The following is a 16689-nucleotide window of genomic DNA, read 5'->3' on the forward strand; positions in this document are numbered from 1 at the left end:
TTCACGTGCGGCCCCAACGAGGCCATGGTGGTGTGGGGTGAGTTCAGGGGGTCCGGGGGCTCCTGGTGACCCCTCCGATTTAGAAACTAAACCCTGACATCTTTGTCTTTGCCAAAGATATGTGTGAAAGGGCAGTGCTATTGCAAAGCAGTGTTGAGCTTCACATTGGGTGACTTGGCAGCTTCCTGTGCATCACCCATGCACCCTGGGTTTCTTTGAAAAGTACTTTTCACTCCAAATGTGACAGCACATTAGCCTGTAGGACATCCTGTCCCCAAATGGATAACTGTAAATATTAATAATAAAAAAGTGACCCCCTCCATTATTCAAGAAAAGCTTGTATCTCTGTCGTAAAAGCATCCAAGGGTCACGTCCCCCAGTTTTCTATCTGACAAGGGTTTGGAGGGGCTGCTTTGTGCAGGGAACCCTTTGGGGACCCCTTGCACATGGGTAGGGCTGCACTCTGGGGGTGTGGGGCTTTGGTTCTTTGGTTGCCAGGGGCCACTGTGAGTCACTGAGCCGGGGTGGGGACAATGGGCAGGGCTGGCTGGGACAGGCTGTGGGACCTGTGACATAAAAGGGAAGTGACCCGTGGGGCAGCTCTGCAGGGCCCATCAGGGGATGCTGCCCAGTGCAGCCTGTGCTGTGGGGAGCACACACACAGGGAGAGGCTGGGCCGGACGAAGGCCGGGGTAGCAAGGCCGCCCCAGGGAGTGGGTTCTGCCCCTGCCTGCAGGGCCCAGCCCCTGGCAGGAGCGCCTTGGGCAGGGCCTGGTGCTGCTGCTGGGGCAGGGGGTGAGGCCTTGCCGCCTGCCAGCTGCCTGGGCCCCTATCCTTGCTGCGCCACATCCCCGAGGCTCCATCCCCGCTCCCCCAGCGCCAGCTCCCTCCTTCCCAGCCCCAACCAAGCCCTTCTCTGTGTCCTCCTGCAGGCCATGGCTTTCACAACATTCCTTTTGGTGCTTGTGCAAAGCATCATCCAGTCCCTGCAGGCGGTCGGGGAGGGGCTGCACAAGACTCAGTGAGCTTGGAGGTCTTTTCCAAGCTGAAGGACTCTTGGATTCTGTGATTGTGTGCTGGATTCAGCTGGGTCCGTGTTAGCAGCATTAGTTTGCTCCCAAAGTTTCCTCGCTGTCAGCTCTTGTGGCCTAAGGCTTGAGCTCCTTTAACTCCTTGTGCTGAGCTACTGATGGGAAAGGAGAGGCCTCTGCGAGCAGATTCCTGGTGTTCCCTGTAGAACAGTGAGGGAGAAGGTGTAGTCAAGTGGGAAGAGGAGTACTGTTTGTGTGTGGCCTCCTATGTGGCCTTGGCGCCTTTGAGGGGCTTGAAGGAGAAAAGAGCTTTGTTAAAGTGAGAAGTGAAATAGTGTGTTGGCTGTTCTCTCTGCAGGGAGAAGCTGTCGGTGGGGGAGGGGTCACCGAGTGGGGGAGAGGCCGTAAAGTGGGGGAGGGGCCCCAGAGTGGGAGAGGGGTCCCAGAATGGGGGAGGGGTCACAGAGTGGGGGAGGAGCCACAGAGTGGGGGAGGGTCCATAAAGTGGGGGAAGGGTCTGAGAGTGGGGGAGGGGCCATAAAGTGGAGGAGGGACCATCGAGTGGGGGAGGGGTCAGAGAGTGGGGGAGGGGCCATGAAGTGGGAGAGGTGTCACAGAGTGGGGTAGGGGCTACAGAATGGGGTAGGGGCCACAGAATGGGGAAGGGGCCATAAAGTGTGGGAGGGGCCACGGGGTGGGGGAGGGGTCACAGCCTGGACTCGGGGGGTCAGGGCAGTGACCTTGGGGAGGGGAAGGGGTCAGGGCATGGGGTAGGGGTCTCACCTGATCCCGGGGCTATCGGGGCCATGGCGGGGCCGAACCTGGTGGGGACACCCAAGTTTTTCCCAAATTTCCCCTCATTTTTCCCAGTTTTTCATCCATTTCTCCCAAATTTCCCACTCTTTCCCCAATTTTCCCCCCATTTCCCCCATTTTTCCCAAATTTCCCCATTTTTCTCAGTTTTTCCCCATTTTTTTTCCAAATTCCTTCCATTGTTCCCAAATTTCCCCCATTTTTTCCCATTTTCCCCAAATTTCCCCCCATTTTTCCCAACTTTCCCCAATTTTTCATCCAATTTTACCCAAATTCCCCCAATTTTTTTTCTCAATTCACCCCATTTTTCCCAAATTTCCCCAAATTCCCAAATTCTGCCATTTTTTCCCAATTTTTCCCTAAATTTCCCCTAATTTTTCCCAATTATCCCCCATTTTTCCTGATTTTTCACCCGTTTTCCCCAAATTTCTTAGTTTTTTCCCAATTTTCCCTCCATTTCTCCTCAAAATCCCCCATTTCCCCAAATTTCTGACTTTTTCCCCAAAATTTCCCCCGTTTGTCCACATTTTCTCGGATTTTCCCCCAGTTTTCCTAAATTTCCCCCCATTTTTCCCCATTTTTATCAATTTTCCCCAAATTTCCCACTTTTTTCTCAAATTTTCCCCCATTTTCCCCAATTTTTCATTGGTGTTCACCAAATTTCCCACTTTTTTCCCCAATTTTTCCCCATTTTCCCCAAAATTCCTGGTTTTTTCCCCCCATTTTTTCCCACTGGGGAAATTTGGGAAATTTGGAAAACTGGGGACCCAAAAATCCAAGAAAATGTGGGGAAATGGGGGAAAAATGTGGGGAAAATCTGGAGAAAAATCTGTGAAAATGTGGGAAAAATGGGGGGCAAATCAGGAAAATGGTGAAAAATGTGGGAAAATGTGGGAAAATGGGGCAATTGCGGAAAATTCTGGGAAAAATGTGAGAAAAATCCGGGGAAATGGGGAAAACTGGGGGAAAATGTGGGAAATTCTGGGGAAAATGGGGAAAAATATGGGAAAATATGGAAAAATGAAGAAAAAAGGGGGAAAATGGGGAAAAATGTGTGAAAATCTGGGGAAAATGTGGGAAAAATGGGGGGAAAATCTGGGAAAATGGGGGGAAATGGAGAAAAAATCCGGGAAAATGGGGAAAAAATTGGGAAAAAACTGGGAAAATGGGGAAAATTGGGAAAAAACCTGGGAAATTCTGGGGAAAATGGGAGAAAATGTGGGAAAAATGTGGAAAAAATGGGGGGAAAGGGGAAAAAATGGGAAAAATCTTGGAAAATAGGGAAAAAAATGGGGGGAAAATGGGGAATATTCTGGGGAAATCTGGAAATATGGGGAAAAAAATCTGAGAAAAATGGGGAAAAATCTGGGAAAAATGGGGGAAAATGAGGAAAAATCTGGGAAAATGTGGGAAAAATCATGGAAAATGGGGGGAAATTGGGGAAAAATCCGGGGAAATGTGGGAAAAAAAGGGGGGAAATCCAGGAAAATGGGGAAAATAATCGGGAAAAAATCTGGGAAAAAATGGGGAAAATGAGGAACAATCTGGGGAACTAGGGAGAAAATCTGGGAAAATGTGGGAAAAACTTTGGGAAAATGTGGTAAAATGGGGAAAAATCAGAGAAAATGGGGGCGAAATGGGGAAAAATCTGGGGAAAATGGGGAAAAATCTGGGAAAATGAGAAAAACTTGAGAAAAACTGAGGGAAAATGGGGGAAAATGAGGAAAAATGTGTGAAAATAGGAAAAAATGGGAAAAAAATCCGGAAAAATAGGGAAAATCGGGAAAAATCAAGAAAAATGTGGGAAAATGTGGGAAAATCTGGAAGAAAATCTGGAAGAAAATCTTGAGAAAAATCTGAGAAAATGTGGTAAAAATGGGAAAAAATGTGGGAAAAATGTGGGAAAATGTGGGAAATTCTGGGAAAAGTGGAGGAAAAATCTGGGAAAAATCCGGGAAAATGGAGAAAAAATAGGGAAAAATCTGGGAAAATCTGGGAAAATCTGGGAAAATGGGGACAAACTGGGGGGGGAAATGCTGGAAATGCTGGGAAAAATGGGGGGAAATGGAGAAAAATGGGAAAAAATCCCAGAAAATGGGGAAAAATGGGGAAAGATTTAAAAAAATGGGAAAAATCTTGGGAAAAATGGGGAAAAATCTGGGAAAATCTGGGAAAAATGAGGAAAAATCTGGGAAAATGTGGAAAAAATGGGAGAAAATCCAGGAAATGGGGAAAAATGGGGAAAGATCAAAAAAATTTTGGAAAAATGGGGAAAATATGGAAAATTGTGGGAAAAATCCAGGAAAATGGGGGAAAAAATCTGGGCAAATCTGGGAAAAATGTGAGAAAAAATCGGGGAAAATGTGGAAAAAATGGGAAAAATATCTGGGAAAATCTGGAGAAAAATGTGTGAAAATGTGTGAAAACGTGGGAAAAATGTGGAAAAAATGGGGAAAAATGTGGGAAAATGGGGGGAAAATCTGGGAAAATCTGGAGAAAATGGGGAAAAATCTGGGAAAATGGGGGAAAAATGGGAAAAAATCTGGGAAAATGTAGGAAAATTGGGAAAAATGTGGAAAATGGGGGGAAATGTGGAAAAATGGGGAACAATGTGGAAAAACTGGGTTAAACTGGGAGGAACTGGGAGAAACTGGGCCAGAGGGAAAGGGATGTTGCCATGGAAATGTGAGCCCGCCCCTCCCCCACCCGGCCCAGGGCCCACGGCGGGGGAGGGGAACTGGGTTAAACTGGGACATACTGGGAGGCACTGGGGGGGACACTGGGAGTTACTGGGAGCTACTGGAAGCTACTGGGGGGGGTCACTGGGGTTACTGGGATGGACACTGGAGTTACTGGGAGCTACTGGGGGGGTCCCTGGGGTTACTGGGATGGACACTAGGGTTACTGGGAGCTACTGGGGTGGTCACTGGGGTTACTGGGAGTTACTGGGAGCTACTGGGGGGCTTACTGGGAGTTACTGGGAGCTACTGGGGTGGACACTGGGGTTACTGGGAGTTACTGGGATGGACACTAGGATTCCTGGGAGTTACTGGGAGCTACTGGGATAGACACTGGGGTTACTGGGAGCTACTAGGAGCTACTGGGGGGGTCACTGGGGTTACTGGGGGGGTCGCTGGAGATACCGGAGGCATTACTGGGGTTACTGGGAGCTACTGGGAGCCACTGGGAGAGGCCCATCCCCCTCCCTCCCCAAGGTCACCCCAAGGACACGGGGGGGGGGAGGGGGGGAAGCCCTGCCCCCTCCCAGTCCCTCCCAGTCCCTCCCAGTTCCCTCCCAGTCCCTCCCAGTACCTGAACTGGTCACACTGGGAGCGGCTCCAGGTCCCCCCTCCAGTTTGGGCCCCCGGGGCTATTTTTGGGACCCGGTGACGTCACTGGGGGTGAGGGGCCTCGAGGGGGCGGCCCCTCCCCTCTCCCTTCCCAGTACAGACCAGTAAGGGACCAGTAACGGCCCCAGTGGGGGGGGAGGGGAAGGAGGGAACACCGAGGGTGGGGATGGAGCAGGATGGTCCTTGAGCGTGGGGGAAGGGCAGGAGATTCCCTGAGGGTGGGGGAAGGGCAGGACCGTCCCTGAGGGTGTGGGAGGGACAGGAATGACCCCGAGGTGGGGGGAGGGGCAGTAGGGTGCTGAGGGTTGGGGAAGGGCAGGGAGGGACCCCGAAAGTGAAGGAGGGGCCCTGAGGGTCCCTGAGCGTGGGGGAAGGGTAGGAAGTTCCCCGAGGGTGGGGGAGGGGCAGGAGAGTCTCTGAGGTTGGGGGAGGGGTCCTGAGGGCCCCTGATGGTGGGGGAGGGGCAGGGAGGGCTCCTGAGAGTGGGGGAGGGGTAGCAGGTTCACTGGGGGGAGGGGAAGGAAGGGACCCTGAGGGTGGGGGAGGGACAGGAGGGACCCTGAGGGCTGGGGAGGCGCAGGAAGGGGGGGGGAGGGGCTTTGGGGGGGCCCTTAAAGGTGGGGGGAGGGGCTGAAAGTGGGTCCATCATTGGGAGGGGACACGCCCACCCAAAACCCAGTAAGTCCCAGTTGAGCTCCCAGTTCAGGGAGGGGGAGAGGATGCAAAAGACACGCCCACTTGCAGAGGCTATGGCCACCTTGGGATGGGACCCGCCCACCAGGGAGAGACCACGCCCACCTAAAGAAGGGACACGCCCACCCCCAAACCACTAAGTCCCAGCTGAGTTCTGCCTTAACTGGTCCTTACTGGTCCCACCACCCCATTCCGCGTTCCAGTGACCCGTACTGGTCCATACTGGTTTATACTGGTCTATCCTGGTTTATACTGGTCTGTATTGGTCTGACCTTGATGGAGATGCTGAAGTGCTCCCAACCCCCTTAACTGGTCCTTACTGGTCCCACCACCCTATTCCGTGTTCCAGTGACCCGTACTTCTTTATATTGGTCTATACTGGTCCATACTGGTTTATACTAATCTATACTGGTCTATACTGGTCTGTACTGGTCGGATGTTGATGGAGAGGCTGAAGTGCCCCCAACCCCCTTAACTGGTCCTTACTGGTCCCACCCCCCATTCCCCGTTCCAGTCACCTGTACTGGTCCATACTGGTTTATACCGGTTTATACTGGCCCATACTGGTCTATACGGGTTTATACTGGCCTGACCTTGATGGAGATGCTGAAGTGCCCCCAACCCCCTTAACTGGTTCTTACTGGTCCGACCACCCCATTCCCCGTTCCAGGGACCCGTACTGGTTTATACTGGTTTATACTGCTCTACCCTGGTTTATACTGGTCTGTACTGGTCTGACCTTGATGGAGATGCTGAAGTGCCCCCAACCCCCTTAACTGGTCCTTACTGGTCCCACTGCCCCATTCCCCATTCCAATGACCCGTACCGGTCTGTACTGCTTTATACTGGTCTATACCAGTCTATACCAGTCCATACTGGTCTATACTGGTTTATACTGGCCTGTACTGGTCTGACCTTGACGGAGATGCTGAAGTGCCCCCAACCCCCTTAACTGGTCCTTACTGATCCCACCACCCCATTCCCTGTTTCAGTGACCCGTACTGGTTTATATCAGTTTATACTGCTCCACCCTGGTTTATACTGGTCTATACTGGTCCATACTGGTGTGTACCGGTCTGTACTGGTCTGACCTTGATGGAGATGCTGAAGTGCCCCCAACCCCCTTAACTGGTCCTTACTGGTCCTACCACCCTGCTCGCTGTTCTAGTGACCTGTACTGGTCCATACTGGTCCGTACTGGTTTTTTACTGGTCTATACTGGTCTATACTGGTCTATACTGGTCTACACTGGTCTATACTGGTCTATAATGGTCTGACGTTGATGGAGATGCTGAAGTGCCCCCAAGCCCCTTAACTGGTCCTTATCGGTCCCACTGCCCCATTCCCCATTCCAGTGACCCATATTGGTCTATACTGGTTCATACTGGTTTATACTGGTCTATACCGATCTATACTGGTCTATGCTGCTCTGTACTGGTCTGACCTTGATGGAGATGCTGAAGTGCCCCCAACCCCCTTAACTGGTCCTTACTGGTCCCATCGCCCTGCTCCCCATTCCATTGACCCATAGTGGATCGTGGTGGCAAGAACCCCAGCAGGAGCCAGGTGGGGTCTTCCTGCCATTGGATGAGTGCTCTGGGAGGTCAGGGCTGCTCACAGATCCAGATCACAGCAGCACATTTCCAAGAGCACTGTCAAATGGGAAGGGCAAAGCACAATTATTAGGAAGGAATGGAGCTTTTCTCAGTCAGTGTTTCCAGTTTCCTACTCCTGAGGAATCTGGGGGTTGAGAAATGGAAAAGAAACTCTCATGTTGGACAAGTCACTGAGACTCCTGAGCTGTAACTTGGAATGCACAAGTGCTTCTGTAAGCAACTTCCTAAAGTGCTTTCGGCCTCTGCTCTGCTTTTGACAGAAGCAGCATCACTTCTGCTGGACCCATCTGTTTTTTCTTTATCTGCCCTTTTCCACCTGCCTGAGGTTTCTCTCAGGTCAAAGTGAGAGCACAGACATTTGGATGGAGTGGTGACAGGGAAGTCATGAATGGATTTCTGATGTTGAATCTACTGTTTTGAAATCAGAAAATGTGGTGCTGAAGTCATCGTTAGCCTTTGAGAGGGAAACAGGAGAAAAATCGGATAAACTTGTTGCTAAAAATGAGCTGCTTCAAACTGAGGTTGACCACCTTCAAAGTCTTGTTGCGCCAGAGTGCAGAGAGAAAACTGTTGCTAAAAAAACAGGCTCCTGGTTTGGTCAGGCAACTTCCTAAACCAGTGTCTTACCCTGGCATTGAGACTTGGGAAACCACAGAGAACCCTGATTCTAAGTCTCAGGAGAGAAAGAAACAAGGAGAATTTGAAGTTCAACTGATGTTTCTAGAGTCTCCCAGCTTTCCTCACATTAATGAAAATAGACTGAGTGATCCCTGTGATAATGAACAAAGGGAGGATTCTTCTTTACCTCCCTCAATTTCCTTTGTGCCTGATACTGAATCCACTAAAAACCCTTGGACTCAAAAAAAGAACCCAACCCAGAAAACAACTCAATTCATTCTGATTCAAGTGGTTAAAGAGCAGAAGCATTATGGCGATAAACCTGGACAAATTAAAAGCCAACCAGTGAAATCCTATCAATATATCACATACCTTGGCATTCCACTTTGTTCTCATCAACAGTTAATACAATTTCCAATGGATATGGGGACAAAATGTTGGCAGCAATATGCCAAAGATGGGATTAAAACCCAGACGAAAAAGAATTAAAATCACTGGAGAAAAAGAAGAAACCAGTCTTCAACCAAGAGCTTCACCCTGTTACTGTTTTGTTGATATTACCTTTTTGCTTTTTATTCTAATAATCATATTGTATGTTAAAATTTGGATGATTATGAAACAGTCAGCTCACTGATTACCCCCATCAATACTAGACGATGCCCGCCGTATACACCCGTCCCAGCCCCTCCAGGAGCCCTCAAATCCCATCCTGGTCCCACAGGACACTCCCAACTTCCCCTCAAACACTCCGAGGCCCCCAGATTGACTCCCAGATCCAGAAAACTCTTGCTGCCTGCCCATGGAGTGCCCAGTGTGGCCCACCAACTGCACCACAAAGCCGAAGCTTCCAGGCTTTCTTTCCTGGGAATTAGGGCTGTTGTTTCCTGTTTTCAACCATGCCTCCCAACTGATAGCCCAACTCCCAAACTGCTAGCATGCCTGTTGATACGGAATTGTTAAAATAAACCTTACCAGTTGTCCTAGTTAGGACAGCTGAGATCAGTTCATCATGGTGGGTGTAACCCAAAACTGTATTCTATAGCCTTCCATGTCATTTCCCAGAAACTAGACTATTGTTGTCAATAGACTATTCGCACCCTCTGCCCATAGAGCCTGACTCCTCAGGCTATAAACTAGGTGTTAAGAGGCCTGTGAGATAGGAGGATGTTTCTGTCCTCACACCCTTTGTGGAACTCCCCGCCCTGAGGGGAGCACTGAACATTCCTGCCTGAACTGGAGGATATATAATCTTGGAGTTTTGGAACATTTTTCAACCCACTCGTGGGATCCAGAGGAAGGCTGCATCTCATCGCTCTCAACCAGACTTAGACCACCACTGGACTGCGATCACCAGTTCTGGTCAGACTGCAGCAGTTCTCCCACCAGCAGGTTCTTCCCCTCTCCCTTTACTTTGGACTCAAACAGGGCCCAAGGAACACCACTTTGTTCAGGCCCCAGGGCACTGGGTTATACATTTGGGTTTTTGTGGGTTGAGACCAATTGTTGGTTTGTATTATTGTACTTACTGTATCATTTTAATAAATTGTTATTCTGACTTATAATCTCTCCTTTGAGTTGAGTTCATTCCCCCTGCTGGTTAACTTTTAAACCAGCACATTTTGGCGCCCAACGTGGGGCAGAGAGAGAGAAGTCAGAATCACAATTTCATTTTAAGCATTTGTCTATTTGGATATAGAAACTCCCTGATCACCATGTTGTTTGATGCACTCACATGGATGTTGTATCTGAGCCTGTTCATATTTCCACAGATGGGGTATTATTTGCCTGTTTTTATGCTCTCTTTAAGACCAGGGAGAGGGGTCCAAATTGTTTTATTAGTATATTATGTTTATGTCATTCTTACATCAGAAGCAATGAGTTTCATTGTAAATGTGTATTCAGTCCTGTTTGCCTGTCCTGGTTTGGGTTGCTACCTCTGGGGCCTCATTAAAAATCGTACCCAGCTTTTTGGAGGAACAGGGGTGGATGGTTTCCAGCCTCCCACCTCCTTCTTCCCCTTCAGACCTGCTACAACAGTTTTTGAAAATATTGAGTTCCCTTTTGATGTTAAGGACAGCATAATGTTATTGTTAGTGTTACTCTGTCTGCTCTGTACTGTGTACACCATGTTTAGGGTCAGAAAAGTGCCTTTTAGGGAGGTTGGTTGGACACCTGCCCTGGGAACAGATAATGCTGAGTGGCACGGGAAGTGGGAGGACATCAGCTAGTATTTGGAAAAGTTTTCTCCTCCCATGATCTGGAAATTCACCCCTGAACAACTGCAGGATCCTGTTAGCATGATAAGACTGGTGAAGTAAAAATGCTCTGGCAGCTCCAGAGATGGCCAGCTCACAGCAACCTGCTGGGCCCTGGCCACTGCCTACCGGGCACTACTTGACATGGTACAGCACTGTCAGGGGGAGGAGAGAAGGAGCAAATCCGCAGGCACCACGTCCACCCAAACCACAACTGAGTCAGAGGGAGAAAGAAATAAACCAACTGGCACCGTGTCTACACAAACCATCGAGGAGCCAGAAGAACAAGCAAAACCAATAGCAGTCACCCCTGTCCAGAAAAGGAAATCAAAGACTAAATCAGTCCGTATAGCAAATGATGACGAAGAGGCGGGACCTTCACATCCACCGGAGGAGACAGAGCCAGAAATAATCACTCGGTCCCTATCCCCTGGTGAGCTACGTGAGCTCCGGAGAGAGTTCACACGACAGGCGAACGAGTCCATTCTGACCTGGCTGCTCCGAATCTGGGATGCCGCAGCTAACGATACGATCCTAGATGGGAGTGAAGCCAGACAGCTGGGATCCCTGTCTCGAGATGTAGTCATTGATCAGGGGATTGGAAGGAGGCAGGAAACTCTCAGCCTCTGGCGGCGCCTGTTGTCCAGTGTGAGGGAGAGATACCTTTGCAAGGAGGACCTCCACGTACAGCAAGGACAGTGGAACATGATGGAACAAGGTATCCGGTGCTTAAGGGAGTTAGCTGTACTGGAGATAATCTTTTCAGAGGATGAAAGATTCCCTAAGAGTCCAGATGGCGTACAGTGCACCTCCCAGATGTGGTTAAAGTTTGCACGACTCGGGCCAGAAATGTATTCCCGCTACTTAGCAACGCTGCAATGGAGGGAGGGAGAGGACAAGGTGGGAGCATTGGTTAGTAAACTCAGGATTTATGAAGACACTGTCACCGCCCCATTACGAGCCCACGTCTCATCTGTGGAAACCAAACTGGCTGAACACGTCCGAAGCCTGGAAGAGAAAATTGAAGAGGGACACCAGAAGCTAAGAGAAGAAATTAAGGAAGGGATTTTCCATATCTCGCCAGGACAAACAAGAGTCTCTGCTATTAGGAGCCAGCGTCCCCCAGCTAAGGAGAGAAGGTACACTCCACGTGGCGATCTATGGCTTTACCTCCGTGAGCATGGAGAAGATATGAGGAAGTGGGATGGGAAACCCACCTCTTCCTTAGCAGCCCGGGTACGTGAACTGAAAAGAGGAACAAATACCATAAAGAACTCTTCAAGGGTAAACGTTGCTCCAGTCTCTCGTGGGCAAGACTCCAGACGGTACAGGAATGATCCTCTTGAAGGGACCTCCAGGTCATACCCACAAGAAGAGCACAATGAGTACCATGACCAGGACTAGGGGTGCCCTGCCTCTAGCCAGGTAGAGGAGAGGGACAATCGAGTCTATTGGACTGTGTGGATTCGGTGGCCTGGCACATCAGAGCCACAAAGATATAAGGCTTTAGTGGACACTGGCGCACAATGTACATTAATGCCATCAAGATACGTAGGGGCAGAATCCATCTCCATTTCTGGGGTGACAGGGGGATCCCAACAGCTGACTGTACTGGAAGCTGAAGTGAGCCTGACTGGGAAGGAATGGCACAGACACCCCATCGTGACTGGTCCAGAGGCCCCGTGCATCCTTGGCATAGATTACCTGAGGAGTGGGTATTTCAAAGACCCAAAAGGACTTCGTTGGGCTTTTGGCATAGCTGCTGTGGAGACGGAGGAAATTAGACAGTTGAACACCTTGCCTGGTCTCTCAGAGGACCCCTCTGCTGTGGGACTGCTGAAGGTTGAAGAACAATTGGTACCGATAGCCACAGCAACAGTGCACCGTCGGCAATACCGCACTGACCGAGACTCTGTGACCCCTATACAAAAGATGATCCGTGAACTGGAGACCCAGGGGGTGGTCAGCAAGACTCGCTCACCCTTTAATAGCCCTATATGGCCAGTGCGTAAGTCCAGCGGAGAGTGGAGGCTGACGGTGGATTACCGTGGACTCAATGAAGTCACACCACTCCTGAGTGCTGCTGTGCCGGACATGCTGGAGCTCCAGTATGAGCTGGAGTCCAAGGAAGCCAAGTGGTATGCCACCATTGACATAGCCAATGCCTTTTTCTCCATTCCTTTGGCAGCGGAGTGCAGGCCACAATTTGCTTTCACTTGGAGAGGTGTGCAGTACACCTGGAATCGACTGCCTCAGGGGTGGAAACACAGTCCCAGCATTTGCCATGGACTGATCCAGACTGCACTGGAAAAGGGTGAGGCTCCAGAGCACCTACAGTACATTGATGACATCATTGTATGGGGGAACACAGCGGGCGAAGTCTTCGAGAAAGGAGAGAAGATAATCCAGATTCTCCTAAGAGCCGGTTTTGCCATTAAACGGAGTAAGGTCAAGGGACCTGCTCAGGAAATTCAGTTCCTAGGAGTGAAGTGGCAAGATGGACGCCGCCTAATTCCAATGGAGGTGATTAACAAAATAGCAGCCATGTCCCCACCAACCAGCAAGAAGGAAACACAGGCTTTCCTAGGCGCTGTGGGCTTTTGGAGGATGCATATCCCCGAGTACAGTCAGATTGTAAGCCCTCTCTACCTTGTGACACGGAAGAAAAATGATTTCCAGTGGGGCCCCGAACAACAACAAGCCTTTGAACAAATTAAACAGGAGATTGCCCATGCGGTAGCCCTTGGACCAGTAAGGACAGGACAGGACGTGAAGAACGTGCTCTACACAGCAGCCGGGGAGAATGGCCCTTCCTGGAGCCTCTGGCAGAAAGTGCCTGGGGAGACCCGAGGACGACCGCTGGGATTCTGGAGTCGGGGATACAAAGGATCTGAAGTCAACTATACACCAACTGAGAAAGAGATCCTGGCTGCCTATGAAGGAGTTCGAGCTGCCTCAGAAGTAATCGGCACCGAAGCGCAGCTCCTCCTGGCACCCCGACTACCAGTGCTGGGCTGGATGTTCAAGGGAAGAGTTCCTTCCACACATCATGCCACCGATGCCACGTGGAGTAAGTGGATGGCTCTGATCACGCAGCGAACCCGGATAGGGAATCCTAATCGCCCTGGGATTCTGGAAATTATCACCAATTGGCCCGATGGTGAGAGTTTCGGACTATCCTCTGAAGAAGAGGAGGAGAAGGTGACACGAGCTGAGGAGGCCCCACCATATGACAAGCTACCCGCAGATGAAAGGCGATATGTGCTCTTCACGGATGGCTCCTGCCGCATTGTAGGGGCAAACCAAAAATGGAAGGCAGCTGTATGGAGTCCCACACGGCGAGTTGCAGAAGCAACCGAAGGACAAGGTGGGTCAAGTCAGTTTGCAGAGCTTAAAGCCGTTCAGTTGGCTTTGGATATAGCTGAACGAGAGAAGTGGCCAAGACTCTATCTCTACACTGACTCATGGATGGTGGCCAATGCTCTGTGGGGATGGCTGGAGCGATGGAAAAAGGCCAACTGGCAGCGCCAAGGGAAACCCATCTGGGCGGCGGAGATGTGGCAGGACATTGCTGGCCGGGTAGAGAAGCTGAGTGTGAAAGTCCGTCACGTAGACGCTCATGTAAGCAAGAAACGGGCTAATGAGGAGCATTGTAACAACGAGCAGGCGGACCGAGCTGCCAGGATTAAAGTCTCTCAGGTAGATCTGGATTGGCAGCACAAAGGAGAATTATTTCTGGCTCGATGGGCCCATGACGCCTCCAGTCACCAGGGGAGAGATGCAACATACAGATGGGCTCGTGACCGAGGGGTGGACTTAACCAAGGACATTGTCTCACAGGTCATCCATGACTGTGAGACATGTGCTGCCATCAAGCAGGCCAAGCGGGTGAAGCCTCTATGGTATGGTAGACGGTGGTCGAAGTACAGGTATGGGGAAGCCTGGCAAGTTGACTACATCACGCTCCCCAAAACCCGCCAAGGCAAGCACTACGTACTGACCATGGTAGAAGGAAGCACTGGATGGTTGGAGACATACCCCGTGCCTCATGCCACTGCCCGGAATACCATCCTGGGCCTTGAAAAACAAGTCCTGTGGCGACACGGCACCCCGGAGAGAATTGAGTCTGATAATGGGACCCATTTCAAGAATGGCCTCGTAGACACCTGGGCCAAAGAGCACGGCATTGAGTGGGTGTATCATATCCCCTACCATGCACCAGCTGCTGGAAAAGTTGAGCGGTGCAACGGACTGCTGAAAACCACCCTGAAGGCACTGTGTGGGGAGACTCTCAAACACTGGGAGCTGCATTTAGCAAAGGCCACCTGGTTGGTCAACACCCGAGGTTCCATCAATCGAGCTGGTCCTGCCCAATCAGAACTTTTGCATACTGTAGATGGAGATAAAGTCCCCGTGGTACATATGAGAGGAATGTTAGGGAAGACTGTTTGGATTAGTCCCACCTCAAGCAAAGGCAAACCCATCCGAGGGATTGTTTTTGCTCAAGGACCTGGTTCCACCTGGTGGATAATGCAAAAAGATGGGGAGACACGTTGTGTACCACAAGGGGACCTAATTTTGAGTGAGAATGGTCTGTAATGTTTCATTGTATATATATATAGATAGATGTATATAGTTTTAGAGGGATATAGTTTTTAAAGGGGGTTAATTTGGGCATGACATGGATGGCATAGAATAAGGGGTGGATAATGTCCTAGTTAGGACAGCTGAGATCAGTTCATCATGGTGGGTGTAACCCAAAACTGTATTCTATAGCCTTCCATGTCATTTCCCAGAAACTAGACTATTGTTGTCAATAGACTATTCGCACCCTCTGCCCATAGAGCCTGACTCCTCAGGCTATAAACTAGGTGTTAAGAGGCCTGTGAGATAGGAGGATGTTTCTGTCCTCACACCCTTTGTGGAACTCCCCGCCCTGAGGGGAGCACTGAACATTCCTGCCTGAACTGGAGGATATATAATCTTGGAGTTTTGGAACATTTTTCAACCCACTCGTGGGATCCAGAGGAAGGCTGCATCTCATCGCTCTCAACCAGACTTAGACCACCACTGGACTGCGATCACCAGTTCTGGCCAGACTGCAGCAGTTCTCCCACCAGCAGGTTCTTCCCCTCTCCCTTTACTTTGGACTCAAACAGGGCCCAAGGAACACCACTTTGTTCAGGCCCCAGGGCACTGGGTTATACATTTGGGTTTTTGTGGGTTGAGACCAATTGTTGGTTTGTATTATTGTACTTACTGTATCATTTTAATAAATTGTTATTCTGACTTATAATCTCTCCTTTGAGTTGAGTTCATTCCCCCTGCTGGTTAACTTTTAAACCAGCACACCAGTGTATGTTTTCAGACACCGATTATTTAGTGTCGTTTCACTTTAATCCACCCCAAGGGAATTATTAATAAAAACCTGAGTTACCCCCTCTCCCCTTTTCCTGGGGCGGGTTGTAACACCAATCAGCACTGACTCTGCCCAGTAGGCATAGAAAAGGAAGTTTCCTTTTGGTTTAGGGTGTAGTGTTAGGGTTAGGGTTAGGGTTTAGGGTTAGGGTTAGGGTTTAGGGTTAGGGTTAGGGTTAGGGTTAGGGTTAGGTTTTGAGTTAGGGTTAGGGTTAGAAAGGGTTAGGGTTAGGAAATTTAGGGTTAGGGTTAGAGTTAGCAAAAGTTAGGGTTAGGGTTAGGGTTAGGTTTAGGGTTAGCAAAAGACAGGGTTACTGTTAGGGTTAGGGTTAGGGTTAGGGTTAGGGGTATGGGTAAGGGTTAGGGTTAGGAAGAATTTGTCTCAGTGCGCGATCTAACAATCGCGGTTTTAGCCCATTCTGGACACGCAGCGGTGCCCAATAAGCCCCTCTCAGGCTATAAGCCTGATTCACTGCCCACCGCTGTCAGAATCTTTTGCTTTTTCTCTTGGGTCTCTGCTTTTGCTGTTGCTGTTCTGTTGCGTGTCTGGCAGAATACCCACCGCTGTCCAGTATGTACTCTGCTTCTATAGAGCACTGTCCCCCAACCCCAACATTAAAAGAGAGACTGGAAGCTATGCGCAAACCCTGTTCCCTAACCCTAACCCTAACCAAGAGACTGCAAACTATGCGCAAACCTTTCTCCCTAACCCTAACCTTAAAAGTGAGAATGCAAGCTGTGCGCAAACCCTTTTCCCTAACCCTAACCCTAAAAACGAGACTGCAAGTTATGCGCAAACCCTCTTCCCCTAACCCTAACCTTAAAAAAGAGACTGCAAACTATGCGCAAACCCTGTTACCTAACCCGAACCTTAAAAAAGAGACTGCAAGCTATA

General features: G+C 49.9%; 1 protein-coding gene across 1 annotated transcript in view; it reads right to left on the reverse strand.

Moving 5' to 3' along the window:
• Positions 1-2434: 2434 nt before the first annotated feature.
• Positions 2435-16689, reverse strand: part of LOC127472624 (uncharacterized) — an 86949-nt gene continuing 72694 nt past the window's right edge. Inside the window, exon 3 of the mRNA XM_051791134.1 lies at positions 2435-3031. Within this exon, the coding sequence (XP_051647094.1) occupies positions 2487-3031 (545 nt within the window). The 3' untranslated portion in view covers positions 2435-2486. The remainder of the gene's footprint in view (positions 3032-16689) is intronic.

The sequence above is a fragment of the Manacus candei genome, unplaced genomic scaffold (assembly GCF_025592945.1).
Source record: "Manacus candei isolate 608988 ecotype Guabito, Panama unplaced genomic scaffold, ASM2559294v1 h1tg000029l, whole genome shotgun sequence".
Lineage (NCBI taxonomy): Eukaryota > Metazoa > Chordata > Aves > Passeriformes > Pipridae > Manacus > Manacus candei.